This window comes from Scyliorhinus torazame, chromosome 3, assembly GCF_047496885.1.
Source record: "Scyliorhinus torazame isolate Kashiwa2021f chromosome 3, sScyTor2.1, whole genome shotgun sequence".
Taxonomy (NCBI): Eukaryota; Metazoa; Chordata; class Chondrichthyes; order Carcharhiniformes; family Scyliorhinidae; genus Scyliorhinus; species Scyliorhinus torazame.
The window spans coordinates 44,499,752-44,515,182 of NC_092709.1; the positions used below are offsets into that span (position 1 = coordinate 44,499,752).

The 15,431-nt window shown below is 47.7% G+C and overlaps 1 protein-coding gene across 2 annotated transcripts in view; it reads right to left on the reverse strand.

The window, feature by feature from the left end:
• ugl (ureidoglycolate lyase) overlaps window positions 1–15,431 on the reverse strand; it is a 113,991-nt gene that overhangs the window by 39,747 nt on the left and 58,813 nt on the right. For both annotated transcript variants that reach the window (XM_072495594.1, XM_072495595.1), the window contains exon 5: window positions 9,794–9,884. In XM_072495594.1, the coding sequence (XP_072351695.1) occupies window positions 9,794–9,884 (91 nt within the window). The remainder of the gene's footprint in view (window positions 1–9,793; window positions 9,885–15,431) is intronic.

Sequence of the window (15,431 nt, forward strand, 5' to 3'; positions counted from 1 at the left end):
TTCATGAGGATCAGACGGGGTTTGTGAAGGGCAGGCAGCTGAATACGAATGGGCGGAGACTTCTGAACGTGATCATGATGCCCTCGGAGGATGGGGATGCAGAAGTGGTAGCGGCAATGGACACAGAGAAAGCCTTTGACCGGGTGGAGTGGGAGTACCTGTGGGAGGTGTTAGGCAGATTTGGGTTTGGGGAGGAATTCGTAGGGTGGGTCAAATTATTGTATCAGGCCCCGGTAACGAGTGTTTCGACGAACCCGCGATGGTCGGGGTACTTTAGACTATATCGTGGAACAAGGCAGGGGTGCCCCTTGTCCCCCCTGCTGGTTGCCCTGGTGATTGAGCCACTGGCCATGGCGTTGAGGGAGTCCAGAAACTGGAGGGGGTTGGTTCGGGGTGGGGGGGAGGAGCACCGTGTTTCAATGTATGCGGATGACCTGCCTCTGTACATTGCGAATCCGGTGGAGGGGATGGGGGAGGTCATGCGGGTACTTAGAGATTTTGATGATTTCTCGGGATACAAGCTAAATGTGGGAAAAAGCGAGCTTTTTGTGGTGCATGCGAGGGGCCAGGAAAAGAGGTTGGGAGAGCTGCCGCTCAAGGTGGTGGAGAGGAGCTTTCGGTACTTGGGCATCCAGGTGGCCAAGAGCTGGGGGGTCTTGCACAAGCTCAATTTAGTGCGGCTGGTGGATCAGATGGAGGAGGATTTTAGGAGGTGGGACATGCTGCCATTCTCCCTGGCGGGCAGGGTGCAGTCCATAAAGATGACGGCCCTCCCTAGGATCTTGTTCGTCTTCCAGTGCCTGCCCATTCTCACCCCCAAGTCCTTTTTCAAGCGGGTAAATAGGAGTATTACGGGATTTGTGTGGGCAAATAAGGCTCCGCGGGTTAAGAGACTGTTTTTGGAGCGCAGTCGGGGGGGGGGGGGGGGCGCTGCCGAACTTGTGCAGCTATTACTGGGCAGCGAACGTGTCTATGATTCGTGTGGTAATACCAGGTATTGCAGTACCTGAGAGGTGAATGACCATTGGCTAGACCGCGGGGTCTACCATTGGGTAATGTACATAGCCCCGCCCTCAGAGGCGGGGTATAAGAACCGGTGCCGTCCCAGCAGCCTTCACTTCCGTAACATCGCTGCTGGGTACAGTTCTATCTGATTAAAGCTGAATCGATATGACTCCTCGTGGTCTCAAGAGTATTGATTGTGCATCAATTCGGAAATGGGTAATGGAGGGCGAGGGGGCGGCATGGAAACGGTTGGAAGCGGCGTCCTGTACAGATACTAGCCTGGGGGCACTGGGGACGGCACCGTTGCCGCTTCCGCCGAAACAGTATACCTCGAGCCCGGTGGTGGCGGCGACACTGGGGATTTGGGGCAGTGGAGACGGCATAGGGGGGAGGTAGGGGCCTCAGTCTGGACCCCGATATGGAACACCCACAGGTTTGTTCCAGGTAGGATAGACGGAGGGCTTCTAAGATGGCACAGGGCGGGAATCAAAAGGACGGGGGACTTGTTTATCGATGGGACTTTTGCCATCTGAGGGCGCTAGAGGAGATATTTGGGTTGCTCCTGGGGAATACTTTTAGGTACATGCAGGTTCAGGCGTTTGTGATAAAGCAGGTTGGGGAATTCCCACTGCTACCTGCCCAGAGGATACAGGACAGGATGGTCTCGGGCGTGTGGGTGGGGGATGGCAAAGTATCGGACATATACCAGGAACTGCATGAGGCGGAGGAGGCCTCGGTGGAAGAGCTGAAGGGCAAGTGGGCGGAGGAGCTGGGTGAAGAGCTGGATGAGGGCCTGTGGGCTGACGCCGTGGGCAGGGTCAATTCCTCCTCATCTTGCGCCAGGCTCAGCCTGATCCAGTTTAAAGTGGTGCACTGGGCGTAAATGACAGAGGCGAGAATGAGTAAGTTCTTTGGGGTAGAGGACAGGTGTGTGAGATGTTCAGGGAGCCCAGCGAACCATGCCCATATGTTCTGGGCATGCCCGGCACTTACGGAATTTTGGAAAGGCTTTGCAAAGGCTATGTCCAAGTTCTTGGACACTCAGGTAAAACCGAGCTGGGGGATAGCGATATTTGGGGTATCGGATGATCCTGGAGTGCAGGAGCTGAAAGAGGCCGGAGTTCTGGCCTTTGCCTCCTTGGTAGCCTGGAGAAATGCCCCACCTTGTTTGGTTTCGTTTGTTAAATTGTTAATTTGTTAGAGGGTTAAGTTGTTTTTGTTGGCATATTGTTTTCTCTTTGCATTAGATTTTCTTTTGTAGTGGTTTGTAAAAATTATTCAAAATTTTGAATAAAAACATTTTTTTTTTAAATAGAGAGAAGAGCAAACGATGGAGGCTCAGAGTTCGGCGCTCCAGAAGGTGGAGGAGACGGTGGTGGATACATAGAACATACAGTGCAGAAGGAGGCCATTCGGCCCATCGAGTCTGCACCGACCCACTTAAGCCCCTACCTCTACCCTATCCCCGTAACCCAATAACCCCTCTTAACCTTTTTGATCACTAAGGGCAATTTATCATGGCCAATCTACCTAACCTGCACGTCTTTGGACTGTGGGAGGAAACCGGAGCACCCGGAGGAAACCCACACAGACACGGGGAGAACGTACAGCCTCCGCACAGCCAGTGACCAAGCGGGGAATCGAACCTGGGACCCTGGCGCTGTGAAGCCACAGTGCTAATCACATGTGCTACCGTGCTGCCCAATGAGGATCATGAGGATTGGTTGATCTCGTTGGAGGCAGAGATGGTGTTCGTGGCGGAGGGCCAGAAGTGACTGGAGGAGAAGGTGGAGGACCTGCAGAATCGCTCTAGGAGGCAGAACCTCTGGATTGTGAGGCTGCCTGAGGGGGTTGAAAAACGCAGGCCACAAAATATGTGGCCAGGTTGTTTGAGAAGCTGGTGGGGCGGGGGTCTTTGACTGTCCTCCCGAGGTGGATCAAGCACACAGGGCGTTGAGGAGGAGGCTGATGGCGGGTAGTAGCTGAGGGCGACGGTTGTGCGTTTGCATAGTTTCTGGGTAAGGAGAAGATTCTGAGGTGGGCGATGGAGGTGAGAGAATGTACCTGTGAAAGAAACTAATTTGGCAGGGGAATGGGAACCTGATTTGTAGTCCAGCAACTAAGGTAGCCGATGTTCAGGACGTCAAAACGTGTAATGAGGCAGTGGGGAAGGGAACACTGACAAAGGAGAGTACTTGCAGGCACGGAGATGGGTTGAAGTGTGTATACTTCAACGCATGAAGCATCAGGAATAAGGTGGGTGAACTTAAGGCATGGATCGGTACTTGGGACTACGATGTGGTGGCCATCACGGAAACCTGGATAGAAGAGGGGCAGAAATGGTTGTTGGAGGTTCCTGGTTATAGATGTTTCAATAAGATTAGGGAGGGTGTTAAAAGAGGTGGGGGGGGGGTTGCATTGTTAATTAGAGATAATATAACAGCTGCAGAAAGGCAGTTCGAGGAGGATCTGCCTACTGAGGTAGTATGGGTTGAAGTCAGAAATAGGAAAGGAGCAGTCACCTTGTTGGGGGTTTTCTATAGGCCCTCCAATAGCAGCAGAGATGTGGAGGAACAGATTGGGAGACAGATTTTGGAAAGGTCACAGGGTAGTAGTCATGGGTGACTTCAACTTCCCAAATATTGAGCGGAAACTCTTTACCTCAAATAATTTGGATGGGGTGGTGTTTGTGCAGTGTGTCCAGGAAGCTTTTCTAACACAGTATGTAGATTGTCCGACCAGAGGGGAGGCTATATTGGATTTGGTACTTGGTAATGAACGAGGGCAAGTGATAGATTTGTTAGTGGGGGAGCATTTTGGAGATAGTGACCACAATTCTGTGATTTTCACTTTAGTAATGGAGAGGGATCGGTGCGTGCAACAGGGCAAGGTTTACAATTGGGGGAAGGGTAAATATGATGCTGTCAGACAAGAACTGAAGTGCATAAGTTGGGGACATAGGCTGTCAGGGAAGGACACAATTGAAATGTGGAACTTATTCAAGGAACAGATACCACCTGTCTTTGATATCTATGTCCCTGTCAGGCAGGGAAGAGATGGTCGAGTGAGTGAACCATGGTTGACAAGAGAGGTTGAATGGCTTGTTAAGAGGAACAAAGAACAAAGAAAAGTACTGCACAGGAACAGGCCCTTCGGCCCTCCAAACCTGTGCCGACCATGCTGCCCCTCTAACCTAAAATCTTCTACACTTCCTGGGTCCGTATCCTCTATTCCCATCCTATTCATGCATTTGTCAAGATGCCCCTTAAATGTCACTATCATTCAAGATGTCCTTAAATGTCACTATCGGAGGAAGAAGGATTCTTATGTAAGACTGAGGAAACAAGGTTCAGACAGGGCGCTGGAGGGATAAAAGATAGCCAGGAGGGAACAGAAGAAAGGGGTTAGGAGAGCTAAGAGAGGGCATGAAAAATCTTTGGCCGGTAGGATCAACGAAAACCCCAAGGCCTTTTACACATATGTGAGAAATATGAGAATGACTAGAGCGAGGGTAGGTCCGATCAAGGACAGTAGCGGGAGATTGTGTTCTGAGTCTTAAGAGATAGGAGAGGTCTTGAACGAGTACTTTTCTTCAGTATTTACGAATGAGAGGGGCCATATTGTTGGAGAGGACAGTGTGAAACATACTGGTAAGCTCGAGGAGATACTTGTTAGGAAGGAAGATGTGTTGGGCATTTTGAAAAACTTGAGGATAGACAAGTCCCCCGGGCCTGACGGGATATAGCCAAGGATTCTATGGGAAGCAAGAAATGAAATTGCAGAGCTGTTGGCAATGATCTTTTCGTCCACACTGGCAACAGGGGTGGTACCAGGGGATTGGAGAGTGGCGAATATCGTGCCCCTGTTCAAAAAAGGGAATAGGGATAACCCTGGGAATTACAGGCCAGTTAGTCTTGCTTCGGTGGTAGGAAAAGTAATGGAAAGGGTACTGAGGGATAGGATTTCTGAGCATCTGGAAAGACACTGCTTGATTAGGGATAGTCAGCACGGATTTGTGAGGGGTAGGTCTTGCAACACAATTCTTATTGAATTCTTTGAGGAGGTGAACAAGCACGTGGATGAAGGTAAAACAGTGGATGTAGTGTACATGGATTTTAGTAAGGCATTTGATAAGGTTCCACATGGTAGGCTTATGCAGAAAGTAAGGAGGCATGGGATAGTGGGAAATTTGGCCAGTTGGATAACGAACTGGCTAACCGATAGAAGTCAGAGAGTGGTAGTGGATGGCAAATATTCAGCCTGGAGCCCAGTTACCAGTGGCGTACCACAGGGATCAGTTCTGGGTCCTCTGCTGCTTGTGATTTTCATTAATGACTTGGATGAGGGAGTTGAAGGGTGGGTCAGTAAATTTGCAGACGATACGAAGATTGGTGGAGTTGTGGATAGTGAGGAGGGCTGTTGTCAGCTGCAAAGAGACATAGATAGGATGCAGAGCTGGGCTGAGAAGTGGCAGATGGAGTTTAACCCTGAAAAGTGTGAGGTTGTCCATTTTGGAAGGACAAATATGAATGTGGAATACAGGGTTAACAATAGGATTCTTGGCAATGTGGAGGAGCAGAGAGATCTTGGGGTCTATGTTCATACATCTTTGAAAGTTGCCACTCAAGTGGATAGAGCTGTGAAGAAGGTCTATGGTGTGCTGGCATTCATTAGCAGAGGGATTGAATTTAAGAGCCGCGTGGTGTTGATGCAGCTGTACATAACCTTGGTACGGCCACATTTGGAGTACTGTGTGCAGTTTTGGTCGCCTCATTTTAGGAAGGACGTGGAAGCTTTGGAAAAGGTGTAAAGGAGATTTACCGGGATGTTGCCTGGAATAGAGAGTAGGTCTTACGAGGAAAGGTTGAGACTGCTAGGCCTTTTCTCATTAGAATGGAGAAGGATGAGGGGCGACTTGATAGAGGTTTATAAGATGATCAAGGGAATAGATAGAGTAGACAGTCAGAGACTTTTTCCCAGGGTGGAACAAACCATTACAAGGGGTCATAAATTTAAGGTGAATGGTGGAAGATATAGGGGGGGATGTCAGAGGTAGGTTCTTTACCCAGAGAGTAGTGGGGGCATGGAATGCACTGCCTGTGGAAGTAGCTGAGTCGGAAACATTAGGGACCTTCAAGCGGCTATTGGATAGGTACATGGATTACGGTAGAATGATGGGGTGTAGATGAATTTCTTCTTAATCTAGGACAAAAGTTTGGCACAACATCGTGGGCCAAAGGGCCTGTTCTGTGCTGTATTTTTCTATGTTCTATGAAACATGGTGCGTATCTACCAGGACTTGGGTGAGGAACTGGCCAAGCAGTAGCCCGGGCCCAACAGGGTCAAGGCGGCCCTCTACTAGAAAGGAGTGAAGTTTGGGGGGCTGTATCCTGCTTGTCTGTGGGTCACACACCAGAATCAGGAATTTTATTTTGATACACTGGAGGAGACGAACAATTGTATGAGAAACCATGGACTGGGAGGCTTGTGAGGACACTGAACGTTGGAGATGCCAGTATGGGAAATGTGGGTGTGTATACCGGCGGATTGTTGTATTTACCACGTGTGAGTATGGATTGGGTACATGTTCAACTGCTTTTGGAAAATTGCAGGTGGGGATAGTCGAGGGGAAGGGTGGATAGGCGGTTGCATCGAGTGGGGGCCATTGTGCTGGGGGGGGGGGACCCGCCCGACCGACCCGGTTGAGTACTTGAAAGGTTTGGGGGTTGAGTGGCTGATTAAGATGTCTTACGTTTTCACTCATTTAAAGGGTTTGAAGGTGGACGTGGCATTTCTTCAGGGGGTGCATTTTAAGGTGGGGGATCAGATGAGGTTGAGGAAGGGCTGGGTGGGGCAGGTATTCCATTTGGGGTTAGATATGAAGATGAGGACTTAGCAATGTTGATCAATAAGAGGGTGGCTTTTGAGATGGGATGTAGAGTGACAGACCTTGGGGGTACATTTGTGATGGTGAGTGGAAGGTTAGAGGTTAGAAGGCCTGTGGTGCTCGTGAATATGTATGTTCCAAATTGAGACAATGTGGAGTTTTTGAGAGTTGATTATGGGGGGGCGGATTTTAACCTGAACAAGTGCCGCAGTTGGCGACTAGGGGATTTTCACAGTAACTTCTTTGCAGTGTAAGAAGTCTTACAACACCAAGTTAAAGTCCAAAAGGTTTATTTGGAGTCACTAGCTTTCGGAGCGTAGCTCCTCCATCATCCTTCATCATACTTCTTACACGTTCACCGGCTGTACACAACATATTGACTCACCTGCTGAAGGGAGACAAATAGTCTGTTTATGCCCTTGCATCCAATAATAGCCAGCCGCAGTAAACATCATCCTCTACTGTTTGAAACATAGCAGTCTGGCTGATCTTTTAATAGGTTAAAGCCAATGTGAATTTCAGTTGTGTCATTATGCCTGCCTACAAGTGATCTTGCCAAGGTTTACCAATAAATTATCTAATTGAAGACAATAAAGCTACACTGAAAGAATTTACATACATGAACAAATTGTTGTCAGTGGTAACCAATCAAGATTGCCAGTTAACCCACAAACTGGACTCCATGAAAATGCTTTAGTTGATTTAGACAAATCTACACACAAGGCAATGTAAGCAGCAATTCAAAACTCTTGAAATATTCACATTGTGGGATTCAAAATAAAATAAAAACTGTAGTCTTCTAAATCATAGGAACTCTACAGCGCAGAAGGAGGCCATTCAGCCCATCAAGTCTGCACCGATCCATCGAAAGAGCAGCCTGCCTGGGCCCAATCCCCTGCCCTATCCCGATAACACCACCTAACGTTTGGGCACTAAGAGACAATTTAGCATGGCCAATTCAGCTAACCTGCGCGTCCTTGGACTGTGGGAGGAAATCAGAGGAAACCCACGCGGACACGGGGAGAACTCTACACCATCTCCTGAGGTCAGACTCAAACCCAGATCCCTGGCACTGTGAGGCAGCAGTGCTAACCACTGTGTCACTGTGCTGAAAGGTGTGGGTTAAAAAGTTGTCTGTGTCACGTTTATTTCAAGGGGTTTTCGGTCTTTGTTCTTGGGAAAGCAGCCTTGAAACTCCAAATTGTGCATTTTGCATGCAATAATTGGAATTTACAAACTGGTTCTAGTATTCACTTCATTATAATGAACTGTTTGTATATGAATTTTATGACTGTGTAAGATTATATTAGGTAAATAGTTCAAATGCTTAGGCAAATGGTTCAAAGCTACACAAAAAAGTTGAACTCCAGAGATGAGGTGACAGTGACCGCCCTTGACGCCAAGGCAGCATTTGACCAGGTATGACATCAGGGAGGCCAAACAAAACTGGAGTCAATTGAAATTTGGGGAAAGCTCTTTGCTGGTTGGAGTCAAAACTAGCATAAAGGAAGGTGGCTGTGTTTGTTGATGGTTAATCATCTCAGCTCCAGGACATCACTGTAGGAGCTCCTCGGAGCAGTGTACGAGGCCCATACATCTAGAAGTACAAGGGTAGTAGACACAAGACAACACCACCACCTGGAAGTTCCCCCTTAAGCCACTCACCATTCCCACTTGGAAACATATTGTAGTTCCTTCACTGTCACTGGGACAAAATCCTGGGATTCCCTCCTTAACAGCACTTTGGACTACCTACATGAACTGCAGCAAATCAAGATAACCACTACCTTCTCAATTAAGGGCAATTGGGGATGGGCAATAAATGCGGGCCTTGCCAGTGATGCCCACGCCCCTTGAGTGAATAAAAATAATAGAAATTAGCCACAGAACATCCTCAAGTTACAAAGTGTTATTCGATTGGATTTTTTGTTTGGGACCATCTTTTGTTTTCCTTTTTGGAATAAGTTAATTGGACAATAGCAAACCCTGCGCCAATTCTGAAAAATATTCACACATATTTGATGGACATATTCCATGTGAAACTTCTTGTAAATAAGCGATAGAGTTCCCAATCAAATTTTGAAACCAAGGGACGTACAGTCTGACTGAATTATTCATCAAGGACTTTGGGTCTTGTGTGGGGGGGGGTCACATTGACCATGGGTGGGGAGTGGGGGGTACCCACAAGCTCACTTAGAGATTAGGGCGCCCTTTCAAAATGGCGGCCCGATCTCTGTGGAGCCGGTCTGGCCAGCAAGTCCAGCTCCCCAATAATGAAAATAATTCTAAGTGTGGGCTAAACTGGTGAGAAACTCCCCACGGCCTGAAAAGGTGACTAAGTGTGGTTAGATAGCGGTGGGGAGATTGAGTCGGTTAGGATTATATTTGCTTGAGTTCACAAGAATGAGGGGGAATCTCCTAGAAGCCTATAAAGTTTTAACAGAATCAGACAGGGTGGTTGTAGAAAGAAATTCCCGATGGTGGAAGTGTCCCGAAGCAGAGATCATAGTCTTAGGATACGGGGTAAACCTTTTAGGACTGAGATAAGGAGAAATTTCTTCACCTAGAAAGCAGTAAGCCTGTGGAATTCACTACCATAGGAAGCAGTTGAGGCCAAAACATATATTTTCAAGAAGCGGTTACAAAGGTCTTGAGGCGGAAGGGAGCAATGGACCATATTGAATGGCTCCAGGGGCCAAATGGTCAACTTCTGCTCCTATTTTCCATGTTTCTAATCTAATAACGCTTCATAACTGGAGTAACTTAATCCCCAGGTTCAAAAACCCAAGACAGTTTGAAAGTGAAATCTTTGAAAGGATGCTGTTTGTTTAACAAAGCTGTTGTCAGGTCATTGAGAGAGACATCAGATCAAAGCAACCAAAATGGTAGCAGGATTCTTACCTGGAAACTGATTGTGAACTGCCTTGTACACATTGGAAAGTCCTCGGATTTGATTGAAGTAAGTTGGACAGTGACCATCATCAAAATCTGTCTGCAAACATAAGTCAAAATACATCACACAGTTTTTCTCGGAGAGGAGAATCTGATTTACTTCTTCAAAAAATATTTTTATTGAAAATTTTTCTTTCTGAACAAAATAATATAAAGTGTTCAAGTTACAAAGCAAAGACAACACAATAAACAATCAAGAATCCCAATTATCTTAACACCCCAACATTAAACTAAGTCCCTTAACAACTGACGGTGACTAACTTTTTAAAAAAGGAAAGGAATAGCTGCATCTTAGGTAGAACCTTTCTATCAACCCCCTAATGGTGTACTTAGAACATAGAACAGTACAGCACAGAACAGGCCCTTCGGCCCTCGATGTTGTGCCGAGCATTGTCCGAAACCAAGATCAAGCTATCCCACACCCTGTCATTCTGGTGTGCTCCATGTGCCTATCCAATAACCGCTTGACAGTTCCTAAAGTGTCCGACTCCACTGTCACAGCAGGCAGTCCATTCCACACACTAACCACTCTCTGAGTAAAGAACTTACCTCGGACATCCCTCCTATATCTCCCACCCTGAATCTTATAGTTATGCCCCCTTGTAACAGCTACATCCACCTGAGGAAATAGTCTCTGAACGTCCACTCTATCTATCCCCCTCATCATCTTATAAACCTCTATTAAGTTGCCTCTCATCCTCCTCCGCTCCAAAGAGAAAAGCCCTAACTCCCTCAACCTTTTCTCATAAGGCCTATCCTGCAAACCAGGCAGCATCCTGGTAAATCTCCTTTGCACCCTTTCCAATGCTTCCACATCCTTCCTATAATGAGGTGACCAGAACTGCACACAATACTCCAAATGTGGTCTCACCAGGGTCATGTATAGCTGCAGCATAATCCCGCGGCTCTTAAACTCAAGCCCCCTGTTAATAAACGCTAACACACTATAAGCCTTCTTCACGGCTCTATCCACTTGGGGGCAACCTTCAGAGATCTGTGGACATGAACCCCAAGATCTCTCTGTTCCTCCACATTCCTCAGAACCCTGCCATTGACCCTGTAATCTGCATTCAAATTTTTTTCTACCAAAATGAATCACCTCGCACTTATCAGGGTTAAACTCCATCTGCCATTTTTCGTCCCAGCTCTGCATCCTATCAATGTCTCTTTGCAGCCTACAACAGACGTCCACCTCATCCACTAATCTTGGTGTCATCAGCAAATTTACTGACCCACTCTTCAGCCCCCTCCTCCAAGTCATTGATATAAATCACAAATTGCAGAGGACCCAGCACTGATCCCTGTGGTACACTGCTGGTAACTGGTCTCCAATCTGAAAATTTTCCATCCACCACCACCCTCTATCTTCTATGTGATAGCCAGTTACTTATCCAATTGGCCAAATTTCCCTCTATCCCACACCTTCTTACTTTCTTCATGAGCCGACCATGGGGGGCCTTATCAAACGCCTTACTAAAATCCATCAACTGCTCTATCTTCATCTACACACTTAGTTACCTCCTCAAAGAATTCAATCAAATTTGTGAGGCAAGACCCTTCACAAATCTGTGTTGACTATCCTGGATTAAGCTGCATCTTTCCAAATGGTCATAAATTGACCTTCTCCGACTGTGAGAATGACATGAGGTCACCCAACCAAGCGGATATACTGGGAAGAGCAGAAGATCTCCACCCAAGGAGAACTTGCCTCTGGGCTATTATCGAGGCAAAGGCAAGGACATCCGCCTTCACCCCCGTCTGCAGCATCGGTGAGTCTGATACCCTGGAAATGGCCATTAAGGACAAAGATCCAGATCGACATTAAGTATCTCTGACATGATGCTAAAGATGGAGACCCAGAAGCTAGCTAACTTGGGAACTGACTTACATAGTTCATTCCTTTCATTCCAATTCTCTTCCCCTACTTAGTGGTGCACTGAGGAAGTCTTTTCACTGTTTCCATAGCTAGTATTCCCGGAACAGGTCGCTAGTCTGTCGCCAGAGGCTTATAGCTTGTGGGGCTCCATTATGCATGAACCATGGCTGAACAGGTGTCTTTCTTGCTCTTACTGCCAGCCATTGGCATGTTGGAAGGATTTGTAGGTTGACACATTCAGCCTGTTTGACCGCTGAACACATCTTCCTTGGCCATCACGTCCTGGGGTGGGATTCAAACCTGGAGCTTCTGCCTCAGAGGCAGGGATGCTACCACTGTGTCACAAGACCTCGTTTTTATCATGATCCTACTGAAATATTAACATAAAGATTGTGTACATATACACCAGATTTACAAACTCACCTTGAACCAGAGTTTTGGGGCACGATTTATGGAAAAGTTTCTCAGTGTCATTTGTGGCAGGTTTTGCTGTGAGTTTCCCGCCGACTCTGCCACCATGATCGATCGAACCACATTTCGTCACTTTTCTGGGCATGAGGGATTTCTCACCAGTTTAGTCCACACTTACAATTTTTTTCATTTCTGGGGAGCTGAACTCAGAGATCCGGCCAATCTTTTGAAAGGTGCCCCAATCTCTAAGTGAGCTTGTCAGTCCCCACACCTCCAAACACTGTCACCCCACACACATGGACATCCCCACCCCCCGCCAAGTGAGGACAGCCCGCTATGGGGTCCCTGGGGGCGCCCTCTTCAGGCCCCCCTGCCAGGGGCCCCCACCCGTCACCCCCTCAACCTCCTAGAGGCCCCTTCCTACCTGCCCTGGAACCCCCACCCTCCTTTCATGGGCATGGTCCCTCTTGGGCCCTGACCCTTGCACCCGGGCACCCTTGCACTGACACCCTGGCAGTGCTCCTGCTGACTTGGCAGTGCCACCTGAGCACCTTGGCAGTGCCAAAGTGTCAGCCAGGCAGTGCTAAGGTGCCCGCATTCCAGTGTGAGGGCCAGGAGGCCATCCTACACTATCCCTGGCCAAATAGTGCCCTCCAATGGCCTGGGAGTCAGTCTGGGTGCCGTTGCACCTAGCCCACATTTTTGTGGACCAGTACTGAATGGCAGACAGCTGAGGCCCCCCTGGGGAGGCCGGTAGATACCGAGTGCGTAGGCCTTAAGTAGGTATAAGGCTTATTTATGGAAGCGAGGCTTGGTCCTGCCCATTGTGGGCGGGTTCCTGATCCGACACCTCACGGGTCTTGGGAAGATCCCTTGAGGCGTCGTGGCTGTCAGGAAGCCCGCAAGAGGCTTCACCCGGGATCTACTGGCCACGTCGTGCTCCCATTGGGGCAGGATATGGCAGGTTGATCGCGCCCTTGATGAAAGATTATTGACCTGAAACGTTAACTCAATGTCTCTCTCCACAAAGGCTGCCTGACCTGCATATTCCCAGCATTTTCTGTTTTTATTTCACCCAGGGATTTATTGGCATTACTCCAGAATTACGTCTAACCAATGGCTCCATCGTCTTAAATGGTATTATAATGAACGATTATCAAAGTAACCTTTCTGACTTTTCCCTACACGACTGGCAATCAATAAGCAGCTCATTGAAGGCATTCAGTCAGCAGTTCCCACTTAAATTTTTGCCTGGTTAAGCATTTTGAAGTAATTTGCTCTGAATATCAAGTAGCCAGGATGGCAAATGGTGAAACTTAAAAAAAAAAATTTAGTGTACCCAATTCATTTTTTCCAATTAAGGGGCAATTTAGCATTTTCAATCCACCTACGTTGCACATCTTTGGGATGTGGGGGCGAATCTCACGCAAACACGGGCAGAATGTGCAAACTCCACACGGACAGTGACCCAGAGCCGGGATCGAACCTGGGACATCGGTGCCATGTGTCTGCAGTGCTACCACTGCGCCACCGTGCTGCCCTTTGGTGAAACTTAATTGGTGTTGCGTTTGAGTGAAAGGACTTGAACTAACCACTTCCTGATTGGAAAATATTTGATGAATTGGAAGCTGGATCACTTGAAGACATTAATTAAAGTCCTCTATGAAATGAAATAAAATGAAAATAGCTTATTGTCACAAGTAGGCTTCAAATGAAGTTACTGTGAAAAGCCCCTAGTCGCCACATTCCGGCGCCTGTTCGGGGAGGCTGTTATGGGAATTGAACCATGCTGCTGGCCTGCCTTGGTCTGGTTTCAAAGCCAGCGATTTAGCCCTGTGCTAAACAGCCCCTGATAACATACGTTTCACCAGAATGTTGTATCAAAGGACAAAGGACTCATGAAGGAAATCAAGCTACACTGAGGGATTGTTATAATTTATAAGTGGGCAGCAAGGTGGCGCAGTGGTGGTGCCTGCTGCCACATGGTGCCAAGGTCCCAAGTTCGATCCCGGCTCTGGGTCACTGTCCGTGTGGAGTTTGCACGTTCTCCCCATGTCTGCGTGGGTTTCGCCCCCACAACCCAAAGATGTGCAGGTTAGGTGGATTGGCCACGCTAAATTGCCCCTTAATTGGAAAAAATGAATTGGGTACACTAAATTTAAAAAAAAACTAATTTATAAGTGCTTCCAGCAATAATTAGGAGTTTATTTGTAAGTTACTGCAAATGTGAGGTACATTTCCTGAAACCGTTTATTAAATAACTACAATGAAAGGCATTTTTCTTTGTTCAGCAGATTTAAAAAAAATTATACTGTATTTGCTGAACTCCATTCTCTATTTTTTCCTCCTGTTGGCATCAACATGCTTTCTCCTTGATTCAGGAGATTGTTCGACTTTGGAAAGTATAAAGCTGTTTCTAAGACTGTTGATTTTTTTGGTCAATAAAATTGCACTAACGTGAGTTACGATTGATCCTTCTAAGTTCCATGCCCTTCAAATACTCTTCCATAATACTTTCCACTATTTTTTCATTTCACTTAAAATTAATGAGATTCTCATATTGAGCAGAATTAAGTTTAAAAATTAAGATCATTGAAGGGGGGGTCGCTTTGGGAGCGTGTTGGGGTGGCTTCATGCAAGGGCACCAGCTTGGGGGCGTGTTAACAGCGCCTCTGCCGTTCCCGCCGGCATGGTACTCCACCAGCCCCGTGATGGTGGCAGCCTTGAGCATCTGGGGGCAATGGAGGAGGCATGTGGGAGCGGAGGGATACAGGACAGGGTGGTTTCTAGAGTGTGGGTGGGAGAAGGGAGGGTCTCTGACATTTACAAGGAACTCATGGGGTCAGAGGGTACGCAGACTGAGGAGCTGAAGCGCAAGTGGGAAGAGGAATTGGGAGGAGAAATAGAGGATGGTCTCTGGGCGGATGCGTTGAGTAGAGTCAACGTGTCCACAACATGTGCCAGGCTCAGCCTGATACAATTCAAGGTCGTTCACCGGGCTCACATGACAGTGGCCCGGATGAGCAGGTCTTTGGGGTAGAAGATATGTGCGCAAAGGGCCAGCGAACCATGTCCACATGTTCTGGACATGCCCAAAGTTTAGGCGATTCTGGCAGGGGTTTGCGGATGTCATGTCCACGGTGTTAAAAACAAGGGTGGCACTGAGTCCAGAGGTGGTGATTTTCGGAGTGTCGGAAGATCCGGGAATCCAGGAGAAGAAAGAGGCAGACGTTCTAGCCTTTGCTTCCCTGGTAGCCCGGAGACGGATTTGATTAGCTTGGAGGGACCCAAAGCCCCCGA